Source organism: Corylus avellana, chromosome 7 (genome assembly GCF_965113065.1).
Source record: "Corylus avellana chromosome 7, dhCorAvel1.hap1.2, whole genome shotgun sequence".
Taxonomy (NCBI): domain Eukaryota; kingdom Viridiplantae; phylum Streptophyta; class Magnoliopsida; order Fagales; family Betulaceae; genus Corylus; species Corylus avellana.
In genome coordinates, this window is record NC_142496.1 from 27,300,082 (window position 1) to 27,316,421 (window position 16,340).

The following is a 16,340-nucleotide window of genomic DNA, read 5'->3' on the forward strand; positions in this document are numbered from 1 at the left end:
ATTAAATCACAATTTGAGTATTAATATATTATCACTATAATTTATATGATTATATCACATGATCAATTGATCATTAAATCATTTGATTATATAATAACAAATTATACATATATAATATGACATAACTCATAAGTATACCAATTCATAGTAATACAACGATTAAATATCTAGAGACTTATTTCCAATGTATGTTATAAACTTATAAGTCTATATATGTTATAAGTCTATATAAGTTTACATATGCATATGAATAATATAATTATATAAATGTATAAAATCAATACTTAATCATATGATTCAATGACAATTCAAATATTTTATTTAAGACTTCAATTGAATCATATTATTAATGTACAATAATGATATGATTCGTATAATATCAAATTAAGTAATTGACATTGGATTAAACAATGACCAATGTGTTACTTATAAACACAATTTAAGTATTAATGTATTATCATTATATGTTGTAACAGTTGTCTGAATTCTGAACATTTTTTTATATGTTGTGTTGAATTTTTTATTTTTTTTATATGTTTTTTTTAAAAAAAAAAAAAAAAAAACTTAACTGATTATGATTTAATATTTAAGGAAATTTTTTTAAAGTACAAGTAAATGTAAATTTTGGGTTAAATATTTTTGATTTTTTAATATGAGCTTTTTTTATAGCAATTGGGCCTAAGAAGACACTAAAAATACTACCAAAAAAAATAAAATAAAATAAGCCCAAAAAGGTCTAAAAAAAGCCCAATTTTAAAAAAGCGGTTAGTAGGCGGTTATTTCTTTCACTAACCGCTAACTGCTAGGCGGTTAGCGGTTGCGGTTAGTAAAATCTACTAACCGCTAAGGCGGTTAGGGTTAGCGGTTATTGCCGCATTGACACCCCTAATGCTGGGAATAATAAATTCTTCTGGGTCTCACTCAATTTATTCTTCCAGCTGTCAAAAGGAAATAAGTCAAGATCAAATAATATAGTCTATATAGTAAAAAATACTATAGTCTATATGGATAATCACTACAGACTTACCTTATATTAGGGATTCCAAGAGAGATTATCTACTTAGTTCAAGAGCCTGTTCCAAATCTTACATGCTAATAAATAAGTACTTCAGATTTTATTTATTAAAATAATTTTTTACTGTGGATTTTTATAATCTTTGTTATTAATTTTAATTAAATAATTCAAATAATTTTATTAAGTAATAATTTAAATTATTTAATTAAATCTAATCTGAAAAAATGATTATTCTTGGTTTTGGGATCCTAATCCGCTTCTGCCTAATGAGCCCAGCCCATAATGGCTATTTCCCAATGTGCGACAGCGGAATCAGGATCCTCACCCGCTCAATTAAACTAGATAATATCCAGTTAGTTATATTGGAATGAGTATTTTCGTCCCTTCAAAAAATGAAAAGACAAAAATACATCATTCTATTCCTCGACCGCGATGCTAGCTGGGTATTGAGAGAGTTATTGAGTTCTATCAAATCAAAAGCATCCTAAGCCCTAGTACATAGTGGAAATGGGAGGAATACACCTTAAATTGATACAAGTCCTCAGGCAAGCGAAAATTTATTATTGTGCCCATAGATGTTAACGGAACAGGTGTATGTTGTGTATTATTAGAGACCAACAATGGATGGATATTCCCTACAAATGTGTAATAGGCATTCTTATTGCACGGGATTCCGGTCCGCTTGTAACGACGCACTCTATAATCTCAACAACCAAGTCAAGCTTGGGAAAATTAACATTGTTTGTCAACAGCAGAGGTTTGCAGTTTTAAAGCGTTTTACCGGACGGCTTTAACTGATTGCCCGGAAAACATGGGAAAAGAAATTATGTCATCGGAATTCAAGCACAAGTTATAAGCTTTTCCACAACCATGCAGCCGTAGTCAAACTAAGCACAAAGACCAGTGAAATCAATAATCATATTCGATCATCAATTGAAACACAAATATCCGAATTAATCAATAGCCGAACTTTCAAAGAACAAGACCCACAAGGAAGAACCACCGATGCAGGTGAAGCATCTGGTGTCTGCAAAAAAATCTTATTCCTGTCTCTCAACAATACATACCCCAAATTTTCCAACTCCACAGAATCAACAGAGAAGTAATCACCACATCGGCACTGGTAAAAGAGCTCCAAGGCTTCTCCAACATCTTCAACCATCATATCATCCAAACTGACATCATCTGCAGTTACAGCATCCTGTCTCAGAGCTCTCAACTCGCTATCATAAACTGCCCGTGAGCTCAAATTGCTGAGGACTTCCCAAGCTCTCTGTACCTTCAAAAATCTTTCCCTTGACTCATGGTCAGGCTTGGATGTCTCAGATGTCTTCTGTAACTTATCAGGATGGGAGTTTAAGATGGCAGATCGGTAGCTTGTTCGAATTGCTTCATAGCTTGCATCTTCTTTCACAGATAAAACATTGTAGTGGGTTTCCAGAATGGAGTTCTCACCAAGAAGCATGATAGGAAGGTTGCTTGTTATCAGATATCTTTCACTGCAAATGCAATGAAGAGATTCTATTGAAAGACATTTACTTCTTCTGAATATTAATAACCAAAGCAATAGCAAATGATTTCTAGATCAAGCACTAAGAGAAGTGGCTGAATTTACAAATTTCTGCACTACTCCGTGAAAGAAAGATTTCCATAAAAAGGTTTCCAATCACCAGCGTCTCCCCAACCACTTTCATTTAGTACTACCAACCATTGTATCTTCTATATGTGAGTGTTGTGTTTCTTTTGATTCAAAGGAAGGATTCATAAAGGAAAAACTGGTGAACCGCATTAACACCCCCCCATCAATACAATATATTACTACCCAAGAAGGAAAGGCATGACTTTTCATTTTTGCTCAATCCCCTAGTTGTCATAGCAGTGATTTGTTTCTGGGGCAAGAAAAAAACATTCCAACTTTTTCCTCTGGAAAATGGAGAGCTAGGAAAATGTGTAGTTAAAGTAACCAAAAACGTTCAAGAAGTAATCTTAATAACAAAACAGGGATAATTTCGAATTTTTTTCCGCAGAAGTAGAACCCCCCAAACCCAAATCTCGAAAACAGAAAAATTACATACATCCCCTGTTTGGTCGCCCACAAAATATTCCAAACCAGTAATCGAAAAATAAAATAAAGCAAAACCCCTTTCATAGAGAAGAACTCCTCCATAATAAAATTCCAAAGATCCCTTCTTTTCTTTAGTAATGTGAAAATTTTATTGATAGAAAATATGACCTAATTATACAGAGGCATACGAAAGAATCCCCTAAAGAATTACAAACAAAAATACACAATAATCAATCTCTCCGCATTCTAAGCAGTAATTTCAACTTCCAGCCAAGTTTGTGGGATTTTCGCATAGCTCCTAAAATGAAAGTACAAGCTATCAGGATATAAAAATCGTACCGATATTATCTCGCCTGGGTGCCGGCGATTGAACTTGTCCGAGAGGGATAGATAATCGTAGTGTCTCAGTCTGGTAGACACTAGGGGGAGTCCGCCAGTATTTTAGAGGGAGAGCTAACGCCTCTACCTAGGCTTTAATTTTTCTTTTCTTTCCCCTTTTTATTTTTCATTTATTTATATATATATTTTTTTTTCACTTTTAGGCGTTACATTCCAGAAGAACAGAGACAATATGAGATTTTTCAATCCAAATATCTCCTTATTCTTTTTTTACATTTAAATATTCTAATTTTAAATATTTCAAATTTCGAATTTTCTTAGTCCCATTCGAAAAACTTAAGATTGTAAACGAAGAAAATCGCTCGCTAACAAGCTCGGTCTCAATTCATTTAATAACAAGCTTGTATAAACTCGGCTCAACTCAAACTCGTTAGTTAGGCCCCGCGGATGCAGCTTGTGAATTACCAACCGACTGCTAAACAAGCCAAACCATCCAGCGTAATGTCTAGCTTGGCTTTGTCTCAGATTTTAAACACAAGTACTCCAAGCTTCATTCTTTTGGGAAGCATTTGCCTTGCAGTCCACATTTGGCCTTATTGCAACTGCAGGGACATTATCTGCACAATCACACCCAAGCATTCGCATCCCATAACAATGAATCTTTTTCATAAATTAATTTCACATCCCGACTACAATGAATCATTTTTGCAGATCATTAAATCCACAGAGAAAGCGCTTTCATGTCCAACTGATTTCACCTTGTCTTGGCACTAGATTTCTCAACTTAAAGATCATCGGCGCCAAGGGAAACCGCAAGCAGTGTTACAAAAATTAACTGACGAAAAGAAAAGTGGAACAATACCAACCCCACCCCCCTGCCCTCATCTCTTCTCCCTATTTCCTCTTTCTTTCCCCAAATACAAAGAATTAGGAGCGGAATATTTGTAATTCAGAGAAGCAAGTTTCATTTTTGTTCCCGTGGCAACACAACCTGCAGCTTACAAGCCTATGCCAATTGTTTCCCAATTTGGGCAAATCCAATCACGTACTGACAACACCAGCAACCCATGGTACAACAAAAGGAGCATTTGGGTGTGAATTTCTATATGAGTCAGAATACTTGTCCTTAAAGCTTGTTCTGGGCTTTTCCGCCTGCATTTTGATCGGTAAACCAAGAGTATATTAGACTGGACTGAATTGGAAGAAAATCCAATGTAAATGAGCAAATACTGCAATTTTATGGAAGAATATATGGTTGCCAACATAGGAAAGAGGTAGGCTGATACTTACATATTTCAGCCAGCATTCCTGATGCTTGTGTTGATAGATATCTGGAGAATGGCACCCATCCTCAGATGGGCAATAAACCCATATATTACATTTCCTTTCACCTGGCCTGGCACGTTTAGCGTGATCCAAACAAGCTTGACAGCAGTCAGCTGCGCTGTCTTTATGGTGGGTAAGGCCCCATCTAACAGCTGCACCGCCATAATCTGTATGAAGTTCCGTATGGCATTCAGGTGGAATTGGCCTGCCGGGTAAAATTTGATCCTCTGGAGAAAAGAAAATATAGCTCAGTGAATGGTATTATACATTTCATTTCAGAAATCTAGCAGACAAGTGCCATGTGATTTTTAGCTTCCCAAAAAGGAAAATTAGAACTGGGATTTTTTGGGGGGTGTAAAAGAAGGGGTGTTGAGAGGGAGAGAGAATAAATTACCTAACTCTTCTTCACCCTCAGGCTTATCATCATGTTCTATGTTAATGACTTCAGCAGGTATCCAAAGGCCAATTTCTTCTGATAGCACTGCCCAATCAGACTCCAAGGCTCTTACTAGCATCCCTACAAAAGAGCAGTTCAGAATATTATTAGCCATCAACCAAGGAATGACTTTACTAGTGTCCCTTAAAGACTCAAGAATGATGGATCTGAAATGCTTTCTGCATACAAATAGACTCAAATACCACACAACCTCTGAAAGCAAAGACCATACCAGCTTCTTCACGTTGAATAGTTGAATTTGAAGTTTGCTTAACTTCTTCTAGTTTTTCCCTGCGCCACCTTTCAACTGCTTCTGTTTATTTAAGAGAACAATACTGACAGGATAAGTGGCAAGAATGAACCAATAGTAGACAGACTCAAATTAGTAATTACCACAGCACTCTTGAGTACTTAAGAAAGATTTTATTTAGCTTATTGCATAATGAAATTTAGTTAACTATGTTACCAGCAGCTAATACGTGCTTCCAAGAGTGTGACCACCCTGTGGTAAACATAAGAATCAGTACTTTCCCTAGGTTATAGTTTCAGAAGTGATCAAAACTATGCACTCTTGGTGGCAAAAGTTTTTGAGGTAGAGTGATTACTAAAAATCAGTTCTTTCCCTAGGTTATAATTTTGCAGACTAAGGGTTTGCAAATTACTGATTAAAACAGTCAAGGGATTGCTGAAATCATATTATGGTGAAACGTTCTGGATAGATATTGCACACCTTATTCCAGATAATAAATTCAAGTTTCATGACACTGCTAAGTTTAACAGATTATAGAAGCACCAGTTTGTATTTTCACAACATAAATATTCCCAGAACTACATGCCTAAGAAAGATTTGTGCAAAAAACAATAAAGAATTTTTGATGTGCTGAAATGTTTTGACAAAGCAACAAAGATATCAGACATTTATGTGCACGCATATCCACATATTTGACACAGCTAATCTTCAATTGTGATGTAATACATAAAGAATCAGGTTTTATTTTATTTTATTTAAAAAAAAAAATGCAACAAGCCAATACTTTAAATTAAACTATTGTCATAAAATTAACTATCATCACAATTATCCTATCAACCTCAAAAGTTATTTTCTACTACAAGAGAATGAGAGAACTTAACTACGAACATAAAGTCAGCAAAACTTAAATCATTCCACCTCCTTTGATCTGATAATTAGCCTTTTCTTTAATATAATTTATCAACAGAACATTCTTACAAAAAGCCTATAGATACAATGAGTGTACAAAAATTACATTCATCTTTCCAACAGAGTATCAAGTCATTATGTACTACTTTTTTTTGTTTTAGTCCAGTGGCACCTTTGACTGAAAAAGGAGAAAACAAGTTCCGGTGGCATTTGCACAATGCCTTTTTTTCCAGTCTTCTTTGGAAGCATTGTGCACCACTAATGAACATTAAAAATGAAGTCCTACAAGCCTCTGTGACCCCCATGAGGTGCTCACATCCACCAACAGCAATAGTGACTGGAAAGGTAGCACCTACCATTGGAACAAATTCATGTTGGACCAATCTAAAAGAGGACACTTAACACTATACCACAAAATATCCCTTTAAAAACAATCTCACTTTTTGATAAGGACCCATGTGAATAGCACTACACCTATACAAAGAAAAATCATTATGAATAATGATACATAGGGGCATTTTCCACAAATGTTCATGCTAATCACAAGTTCCTTGTTGCAAGGTATAAAACAATTATATACTGGAACCTAGTCCCAAGTTCACTCCACACATTTACAGATTATGCACTATATTTCACCAGAAAATATAACATTGAACAGCTAAACACATAAAGGTTTTGAAGTCAAAGCCGATGAGCAGTAAACTAAAAAACAACTTTGACAGGTGCAGCGTCACATTGGATCTCCGATAGATCAATTATGATTCAAAAAGAAACTTTTAATCATAATTTTACCATGTGTTTTGGTTAGAGGCACTCAGTCACGAGGTAAACTCAGACACAGACATCAAAATAAAGTCACGTCAGAAACATTCAACAAACTAAAACCAAATTGCAGTTCAGTGGAGATTTCCTGTTCATAGCTAAGTTCATTTGCTTCTTTAATTTACAGTCAATGTATTAACTTGACAGCTTACAGCATTCACTCAACAATCTAAGCAATGCAACGTTCAAGGTTCCATTCCATTCCTAAAACCCATCAACATACCATAATTTGTTATTAAACTCTAATTCCCCCTTCATCTTCAAATACTCTAACCACCATTTCCTGCCTCTTTTAGACAAGAGAGAAAGTATGGGGGAGTTTTTTCCAAATAAAATTCATAGTTTTCTGACTTAAATTGATTTGTTAATGACAGAGAAGAAGGAAGATCTGAGGTCATGAAGGGGCAGTAACATAAGTTGCTCCCGAGCAGGTAGCAATAGTGTGACAGTAATGGAGGCAATATTATGACACTAACAGTTTGGTGATCCTGTAGTTTCTAGGGTGATAGAATTGGCACTATAAATACTGGTGGTAAAAGCAATGACAGTCTCGAGGAGGAGGAAAGCGTTATACGCCCTACCTGCAAGGGTATGGGTGCATTGTGGTCTTCATCATAGTAAGGGTAGTGACATTGTGGTGGAAAGAGTGTTTTACAGCAGGCAATCACAGCAATGGAGGTGGTCATGGAGGTGATGGCATCAAGATTGGGAGCACCGACAATAATGGCATTGCAGTTGCAATGTTGGTTGTGGTTATAGATGTTCAGAAGCAGTAAGAAGGGTACAGGGTAGAAGAGACAGAGGTAAAGCTGGTGTCCAAGGGGACATCTAGAATTAGTGGAGGTGGAGATAGCTAAGCTACTACCTGAAAATGAAGCTTTTGTTCCCAAACTTAGAACGAGTTTAGCTGTATTTACTACTGATCTGGCTACACTCTTGCTCGCATTTAAAGGATAAAAGAGATTAGCTAGACCAGGCTTGGCAGAGGTGTTGAAGGGTGGAACAGCCATGATTAATATCAGATAACGCACAAGAAGAATGAAGCCCCAGCCCAAATTGCAATTACTTACAAACTTCTGCAGTATATCTACACCTTAAAATCATATCATGTAACTATACTAGATGGTGAAATGTGTGGATCAGTACAAGGGTAAAGTTGCTAAGGACGTAGAAGCAAAGAATTTACCATTTACAAATGAGGGGACCCATTTAGGCTATCAAAATTGATACAACCTAAAAAGTTTGTGCGACATATTTATCCAAATGGAACTAAAAAAGAAATTTTGTTCTTCTTTTTCTCCCTAATTTGGGGTTTCTCTTGTATGCTTCATTTGTATTTGGGTTGTGCCCCTCTACGCTTATATTGAGATTGTTTTACTTATTGGAACAAAACTAAAAAAAAAAAGCAATTTCACATTCTCCAACCCCCCAGGCCCCCCAAACACTCTCCACTCTCCACTCTCCAAGTGGCATCAACACAACCTTAGACCATTACGGTTTATGCTCAACTTTCTAAACACAATACCAATTTGTTTCTGGACAGAGAGAGAAATACACAACACCAAATCCTTTCGCATTTTGAATGCCTCCATTAGAATTAATCTGGGTTGTTAAGAAATCTGGAGAGAGAAAAATACAATTACCAAAAGAAAATAAAGAGGATAAGGACTAACTAGTGTATGCTATCCTCCATATTCCAAACTATCTGGCTAAAACTAATTACAAGTTAAGAATGTTAGGCATGGCATCATCAACTACTAATAAGGAAAGTAACACAAGGAGTGATCAGATTGCAGGCAGAAATGAAAGAGTGTTCTGTAACATGATATTGAGGCCTAAAAATATGTCTATATTTAAAACAGAAGGTTTCCCTAAAGAATTACAATAGAAAATGCAAAGAATCCAAGAAGTTTCCAAAGATACAATAAATGTGTCATCTACAATGATTCTGCAACTCCATGGAGTATTAAAACCACAGAACAGGTTGAGAGAGAATTTCGAAAAAAGTCCATTCGCATTCAAAATTCTCATAGTTTGTATAAGCAAATACAACCTTTTGGTTTTACAACATAACATTATTATAAAATTATAATTGGAACAGAGGGTATGATTCAGCTTTAAAAAAAGAAAAAAAAAAAAACAGAACATGGATGGAATGTGAACTTGAAGCAGGAAAGCACGATACATGTTGATACAAAAACAAGAAGGGATTTTAGCTAAGTTACCTATTAAAATATTGGTATTGCCACATCCTAAAACATCACTGATAAATGTTTCCGTAAATCATCAATCATGTAATAAAGTGTAAACAATTTCTTCCTAAACATAAAATCGGAAAATTAAAGTCCACCGACCTCGCTGCTCAGTAGTGTTGGCACTACCATTCAAGCTTTTCAACCTCTTCAGAATCTCATCGGTTATCTTCTCTTTCAAAGGCCGTGGCAGTTGAACCACAACCTCTCCTCTAGTAAGCTCTTCCTTTAGTTCCTTTACCTTTTGGCCATAACAACGAGTTTCAGGAAAACCATCAAGGAAGCAATACCCAATATCCAATCAAATAGAAAAACATGTACCCAAACGGATCTTACCAGTTTAACAAGCTCCAACGGTTCGGACGCTCTCCGAATCCGAATCGATTCTTCCATTTTCCTAATCTGATCCGGGGTATAGTTAACAGCTGAAAAAACAGCAAAATCTTAAATTCTGTAACCGGGTCTTCAGAAAATGCCCAGAAATTAATTGGGTATTTCCAAAATAACAAGAATAACCTATAGCTCAAAGGGGTGGAAGTGAAAACAGAGACTTACTGTTTCTTGAGACTTTACCGGAGTAGATGTAGAGAGAAGAATACAGAGAGCGAAGAACGTAGAGGGCAATGAAAATGTTGATCGAGCAAACGACCAGAGTAGTTTTCTTGTACGAACATCCCCACCTCGCTCTTCCCTGCGCCATGTTCCCCCCTCTCTCCCTTCTTCTTGTTCACCCTCATCCCACCATCTCTCACTCTCCCTCTTCACTCTCTCTCTCTCTCTCTCTCTCTCTCTCTCTCTATAATTTGCCTTGAAAACTGAGATTCTTTTTGTTTCTCTCTGACGGGTATAATAGATCGATCCGCTAGATCGCAAGAAACAATACTTTGCTTTCTTTGATTGATAACCCACGCGTTATGCTTGCCAAAATGTCCTACCGGCAGTGAAAGTGTGTTGTTTTTCCTTTCCTGTTGTTGCGGTGTTCTATCTGTGATAGCTAATCCACTGCTTAAACAATAATTAACAACAGGTACTTTTTGGTTGCGAAGGTGGGGGGATTCGGTGCATCGGTCTGATCTTCTTCGCTGATGTTACCGTGATTTTTGCGCTAAAGTGTGCGAGAGGTTTACGATAATGATACCACGGCTTGGTTTTTTTGACTTTTTGGGCTTTTCTTGGAATTTCAAGCTTGTGATTTTCCTGATAACACATCTTGGTTTTACTTTTTATATTATTTATTACTTCTTTGTTTAAAGCTGCTAACTCACTCATAGAATAATAGTTATTACCCAGATTAATCAAGTGTTTATCACGAGGTAAAAGCTGCCATGAGTTGTTAAAAACGATGATTAGCCACATACCAATGATTAGTTATATTTCCTTTTTGGGTTTGTAAACAAACATCATGCAATTAATGTTCTCCCGCTGGATACCGTTGAACGCATTAATCGAAATTATTACTTGCTACATTTATTCTTGATTGATGATCGATACTTTGCAATGTCCATAAATGCACATATTGTAGGCCAGAAATTTTTGAAATATAAATAAAATTGTAGAGAATAATAAATAATATAACGAAAATAGAGAAGGGTTGTGGGCCTTGTGGCGTAAATAGGCAATTGGTTTAAGAAGTTAAAAAAAATACTTTTAGTATTTAAAAGTTTTGCTAAACAAAAGCTAGCATGTTTGGTAACAAATTTCAAAATTACTTATTTGATTTTTTGTTTTACTATAAAAATGACAAAAACGTATTTTTGACAAAAGTTTAAAAATGAAGTTTTTGCCAAAAAAATGTTTTTTTTTTTTACTTAAAAACTTTATTTTTCAAACATGTTTTTTTTTTTTTTTTTTCTATTCAGTGTTGGGGAAGGGGAAAGGGAAATTACAAAAAAATAAAATACAAAAGCGACAGAGTTTTCTAAAGAACTTTTGAAAATTGATCAAATAAATAATTCGACACATCAAACGAACTTAAATAGCCAAAATAGGATCCAGTGGCAAAATAGGAAGAGGCAATGACTTCGGAAGGTGGAGATGACTGAAATAAGGGTTTTTTTTTTTTAATTTTTTTTTTAATAGAAATAGAGAAAGAATATCATATTTGTTTAATAATGGTGTTAATTAAAAAAAAAATTTATTTTTAAAATAAAAACCCACCTTTTCAAATTTATTAATAAAATAATTAAAACACGCAAAATACTTTTTAAATAGATATCGATCCACCAAATCACATTAAAATACTTTTTTCAAACCAAAACTTAAAAATATTTTTTTTTTTACATGCCCACAGAAGAGAAGGGAGAATGGGAGTTTGAACTAAAAAACCTAAAAATACTTTCAAAACTATTATCATACGTCTCTTGAATTAACAATGGACCCTAAAACAAATCATATCGTATTTTAGCCTAATTTATTTAACCATGACATAGTGGCTCGTTAGGTATGCTTTTTAGGATAGTTTTTTTACTTTTTAATATAAAAATAAAAGTATTAACAAATAACTCAAAATATAAAATATTCACAAAATAATAAAATGCTCAAAACTATGTTTATATGATAACTAAAAAGCCAAAAAACTCTAAAATATTTTGCCAAACGAACCCACAAATGGGGCAAAACCCGCCCACCTGCCCCGCAAATACCGAGTTTAAGTGTTATTTTTGTTGATCCGGGTTGAATTTTTTACTATCCGTGCGAGGCGGGACAGGGTGGGTTGCAGTTAGGATTTTTTTAATTACACGGGTACCCGCACCGTCCCATAAGACAAACTCTCTTTAAGTCGCTCGTTTGCCTCTCTTTCTCAGTTTTCATTTTTTCACTTTCCAAAGTCCAACCTAAAGCTGCCCGCACACCCTCTAGTCCACGGTCACGACTTTAGCCTGCAGTTCGGGAGCACCGGTCAGCCACCATCGTCCACGTCTAGCAGCCCAGGTTTCTCTCCCTTTGAATCTCTCTTTCTCTCTCTCTCTGACTCGGAACTAAAACAGAAAGTGCTCTTTTTTTTTTCTTTCCAAATTTTAACATCGATTCTCTCTCTCTCTCTCTCTCTCACAGACTTGGAATTGAGAAACATAAATTGCTCTCTTTTTTTGGAGATATTAACGTCAATTCTATTATGCAGATCGAGTTTTAACCTTCCTGTAGCCGGGTTAAAACTCAATCAAATAAAAAAAATACAAAAATGCCATGGACATAATATCTGACCCACCCTACATTACCCGCACTATCTGCACTGTGCACGCCCCGCCCCGCAAAACCCGAGACCCGTGGTTTTTGTTCACTGCAGCCGGGTTTCGGATACAAATTTTAGCACCCGCCATATGGGGGTTGGGGAGAAATTTTTACCACCCCGTAAGCCCTGTGCTCGTATTGGATAATAGTAGTCCTAATGGCCCAACCAAAAGTGGATCCAATCTAACCCGATTCATTTTGGTGCACCGAATGTGAAAACGCGGGAAAATTCGCTAGGGCACTAAAACAGCCACTCTTGCATTTCAGTCGCTCAGTTTATTTTGAAAACCGCAACAATGGATATCGACAATGGTGTGGAAGAGGAGGAGGAGGAGGAGTTCGGATTCTCGAGAAACTATTTTCTCGCGAAAGAATTGGGCGGCTCTGGAAAGAAATCTGCTTGCAAGCTCTCCGACATTGATCTCGTTGACGAACAGGTATTCGCCTAATCTAGGAATCTTACTCTTCAAAATAAAATTATCGATTTTTGAAATTTCATGTACAGGAGCTGAGGGCAGCGGCATCGAATATTGAACCAAAGCATGAGAAGGAGGTCGTGGCTTTGATGAACAGCTACAGGATTTTGTACCCCAAATGGGTTTTCGAGCTAAGGTTTGCGCTTAGATTTATTCTAATCAAGCAATGATAGACTTGCTCTTATTAAACATTGTTGATTAAATTCGTATAAGCTTTTGGGGCAACTAATTTATGATGGTGCCAGAGCAGGTTGTTCTGAGTTTGAACATCGCCTTTCCTTTATCTCATTTAAAGTTAAAAGAATTTGCATGTTGGGTCCACTAAGTGTGTGAGATATGTGGGGCTTCGTATTCGTCTGGGTGTGTAAATTGATATTTTTTGGGGAGGATATTACACTGAAATCAGTGGAGAGGCTTCCCCCCAATCCCAAGCATCTATAGGTCACACGTGTGAAGGAACATCCCTACTGTATCTCTTTGTGATACAGCGATGTTTCCAACTCTTTGGCTTGAGGGTTAGTTTCAGTTTGAGACATTGCGTCTTTTGAGTTATGTATTTCAAAACTCTAGCACCTAGAGGAGACTTGGTTCATATTTAACTGCACCCTCGGTTTGATGACTTTACTCTTTTGTTGGACAAGCTGTACAGTCCTTTGTTTTTGAGGGTGGATAGTTTCCTATAGTTTCTTTTGCAAGTGATAAGATTGCTATGATCATTACTTACACATACCTCAATGATCCAAATCTTTTTGCCTCAGTTGTTTGCAATTTTGCTTCTGTTATATTATTATTATTATTTTTTTTTTATTGTTATGCTGGTAAAGTAAAAGCAAAAATATACCATATTGTTATTGAAAGTAATAGCCTCAGTAACCATATTTTTCTTATAAAATATATCTGTGTTTTTATCTGTTTTTTTGTAATGTATCAGGTGTGGTTTTGGCCTTCTAATGTATGGATTTGGATCTAAGAAAGCTTTGATTGAAGATTTTGCTTCAACAGCATTGACCGAGTATTGTGTATTTGTAATTAATGGCTATCTTCAATCAATTAATATAAAACAGGTATCATCTGCTCAGATTAAATCCAAAGTGGTACATGCTTATTTTGCCGATTGCTATTTGTACTGCTGTATCCATATGCAGAGGTGAAATTGATGAAAGTTGTTTCCAGTGCCATATTGCACAGGGAACAGAATATGCATTATGAAAAATAAGGAGGCTGCCTACTGTATATTGACCTTTTGTTCTCTCCGTGCTCTATTACCAATTCCTGCTGTTTTAAACGTAGGTTGCGATATCATTAGCTGAAGTTCTATGGGATCAATTGAAAACCAAACCAGCGACTACTTCTGGGAACTTGCCTAAAGTTCAACAGCCATTTAGCTCTCGGTCCATGGATGATCTTCTTGTATTTCTGAATGGATCACAAGCACAGGACAAAGATTGTTTCATATGTGTTGTTATTCACAATATTGATGGGCCTGGATTAAGAGACTCTGAAACTCAACAGTATCTTGCACAAATAGCTGCTTGTTCCTGTATTCGTGTTGTTGCTTCAATCGACCATGTGAATGCACCCCTTTGTAAGTCCTTTTGTTTTTGATAGAAAATAATTAGCTGGCAGTAAGCATGTCAAATTATGTCAAATTATTTCATAAAAGACAAATGGGCTGGCACTGGGCATTTTCTTACTTATCCATTGTGCTTTCGCATTCTTTAACTACCTTAGTTGAATTTTGTCATTGATTCTGTTATTGTTTGTTTAAGTTAAATTGTTTTGTTATTTTTAGCAGTGGAAAGTGGTATAATCTTTGTTATAACGAACTATCTGCATGAAAGGAATGCCAAATTTGTGGCATTGCAGAGATGAGATATCCCAAATACCATTCTGTCTTTGAGCCTAATTACCCTCCTGATTTGGTTGACAGTGTGGGATAAGAAGATGGTTCACACACAGTTCAACTGGTGTTGGTATCATGTTCCTACCTTTGCACCATATAGGGTTGAAGGGATGTTTTTTCCTTTGATTCTCGCACATGGCAATACCACTCAAAGTGCCAAAACAGCTGCGATTGTGTTACGGAGTTTGACACCTAATGCCCAGAGTGTGTTCAGAGTTCTTGCAGAATATCAACTGGCTCATCCCGATGAAGAAGGCAAGTGGCTCTCTCTGTACTTTGAGAGAAAGTATGTTGTGAATTTTAGTTTATTATATCGTCACTCTACTTTTTCTTTTCAGGGATGCCGATCAACAATTTATACACAATCTGTCGAGAGCGCTTCCTGGTGAGCAGCCAGGTTACTTTGAACTCCCATTTGACAGAATTCAAAGATCATGAACTGGTCAAGACCAAAAGGCATTCGGATGGCCAGGATTGCTTGCACATTCCTCTCATGACTGAGGCACTTGAAAAACTATTAATGGAGATTAGGCAATAAGCTTTATTTTTTACTTATATAATTCTATTGCAATTTGCAAACATAGAAAAATTGAACTGCCCCGCCCATAGACCCCTCCCCCAACCCCCCTCCAAAAAGCCACCCAATAGCATGCAAGTCACATTGGCAGGGAAATTTATTGTGATGGACGCTAAAGAGTGCGTTTTTTCCCATAATTTCGTTAGCCAAATGTGCCTTTCTCAACAAAATTGCTTAAAGTTTCTGTTTGAGAGTGCGAGAAAATATATATATATATATATATATATATATATATATATATAAAAGGTGAAAAATTTTAAGTTTTAAAACAGCAAGGGAGTGCAATTTAAAAATGCATGATTTTAAAGGCAAAGCCGTAATTTTATTGAAAGCTTAATTGTATTTTTATTAAATGTGTTTTGAAAATGTTAATTTTTTAGGTTGCACGTTTTAAAATTTTTTTAAACCAAACGGGCAATGTAAGAGAGTTTTTATGGGGCAGGCCTATCCTAATAAGTGGATGAGTTATCTGAGATTTGCTCGGGTAGGTGAGTCCTATAAGAGTTCTTTTGTATTTATTGTTTGAATTGTTGGTAATTCAAGCAATAAAATAATAAAATTGTTGAGAATCTTTATTGGATAATAGGTGTGAATAAATTCTTGTTCAAAAACTATTTATTTATTTATTTATTTTTTTTAAAAAAATCTAAAATAGAAAAAGATAATTTTGTCATCTCAAAATATATTAGCGTTCTTCAAAATAAATATAGGTATTTTTTTCATATTATTTTTTAATATT

The 16,340-nt window shown here is 35.7% G+C and overlaps 3 protein-coding genes across 4 annotated transcripts; 1 reads left to right on the plus strand and 2 right to left on the minus strand.

Annotated features, from left to right (window-relative positions):
- Positions 1-1,894: 1,894 nt before the first annotated feature.
- LOC132184771 (uncharacterized) lies at positions 1,895-3,557 on the minus strand. The gene is made up of 2 exons (XM_059598515.2): positions 3,420-3,557; positions 1,895-2,514 (listed from the first exon to the last, which is right to left on the minus strand). Exon 2 carries the CDS (start codon positions 2,478-2,480, stop codon positions 1,932-1,934), a length of 549 nt encoding a protein of 182 aa, XP_059454498.1. The 5' UTR covers positions 2,481-2,514; positions 3,420-3,557; the 3' UTR covers positions 1,895-1,931.
- Positions 3,558-4,065: 508 nt separating this feature from the next.
- Positions 4,066-10,564, minus strand: LOC132185960 (dimethylallyl, adenosine tRNA methylthiotransferase). Its single transcript, XM_059599784.2, has 7 exons — positions 9,970-10,564; positions 9,751-9,839; positions 9,517-9,655; positions 5,414-5,494; positions 5,140-5,262; positions 4,710-4,972; positions 4,066-4,571 (listed from the first exon to the last, which is right to left on the minus strand). The coding sequence occupies exons 1-7, from the start codon at positions 10,112-10,114 to the stop codon at positions 4,461-4,463; spliced, it is 951 nt and encodes a 316-aa protein (XP_059455767.2). The 5' UTR covers positions 10,115-10,564; the 3' UTR covers positions 4,066-4,460.
- Positions 10,565-12,238: 1,674 nt separating this feature from the next.
- On the plus strand, positions 12,239-15,578 carry ORC2 (origin recognition complex second largest subunit 2). 2 transcript variants are annotated; one of them, XM_059598433.2, is made up of 7 exons: positions 12,239-12,345; positions 12,913-13,082; positions 13,151-13,257; positions 14,053-14,185; positions 14,412-14,706; positions 15,052-15,279; positions 15,363-15,578. In XM_059598433.2, the coding sequence occupies exons 2-7, from the start codon at positions 12,942-12,944 to the stop codon at positions 15,560-15,562; spliced, it is 1,104 nt and encodes a 367-aa protein (XP_059454416.2). In that variant the 5' UTR covers positions 12,239-12,345; positions 12,913-12,941; the 3' UTR covers positions 15,563-15,578. The 2 variants fall into 2 exon arrangements, with proteins under 2 accessions (XP_059454416.2, XP_059454417.2); XM_059598434.2 differs by having other exon boundaries at positions 12,284-12,345; positions 12,883-13,082.
- Positions 15,579-16,340: the final 762 nt, after the last annotated feature.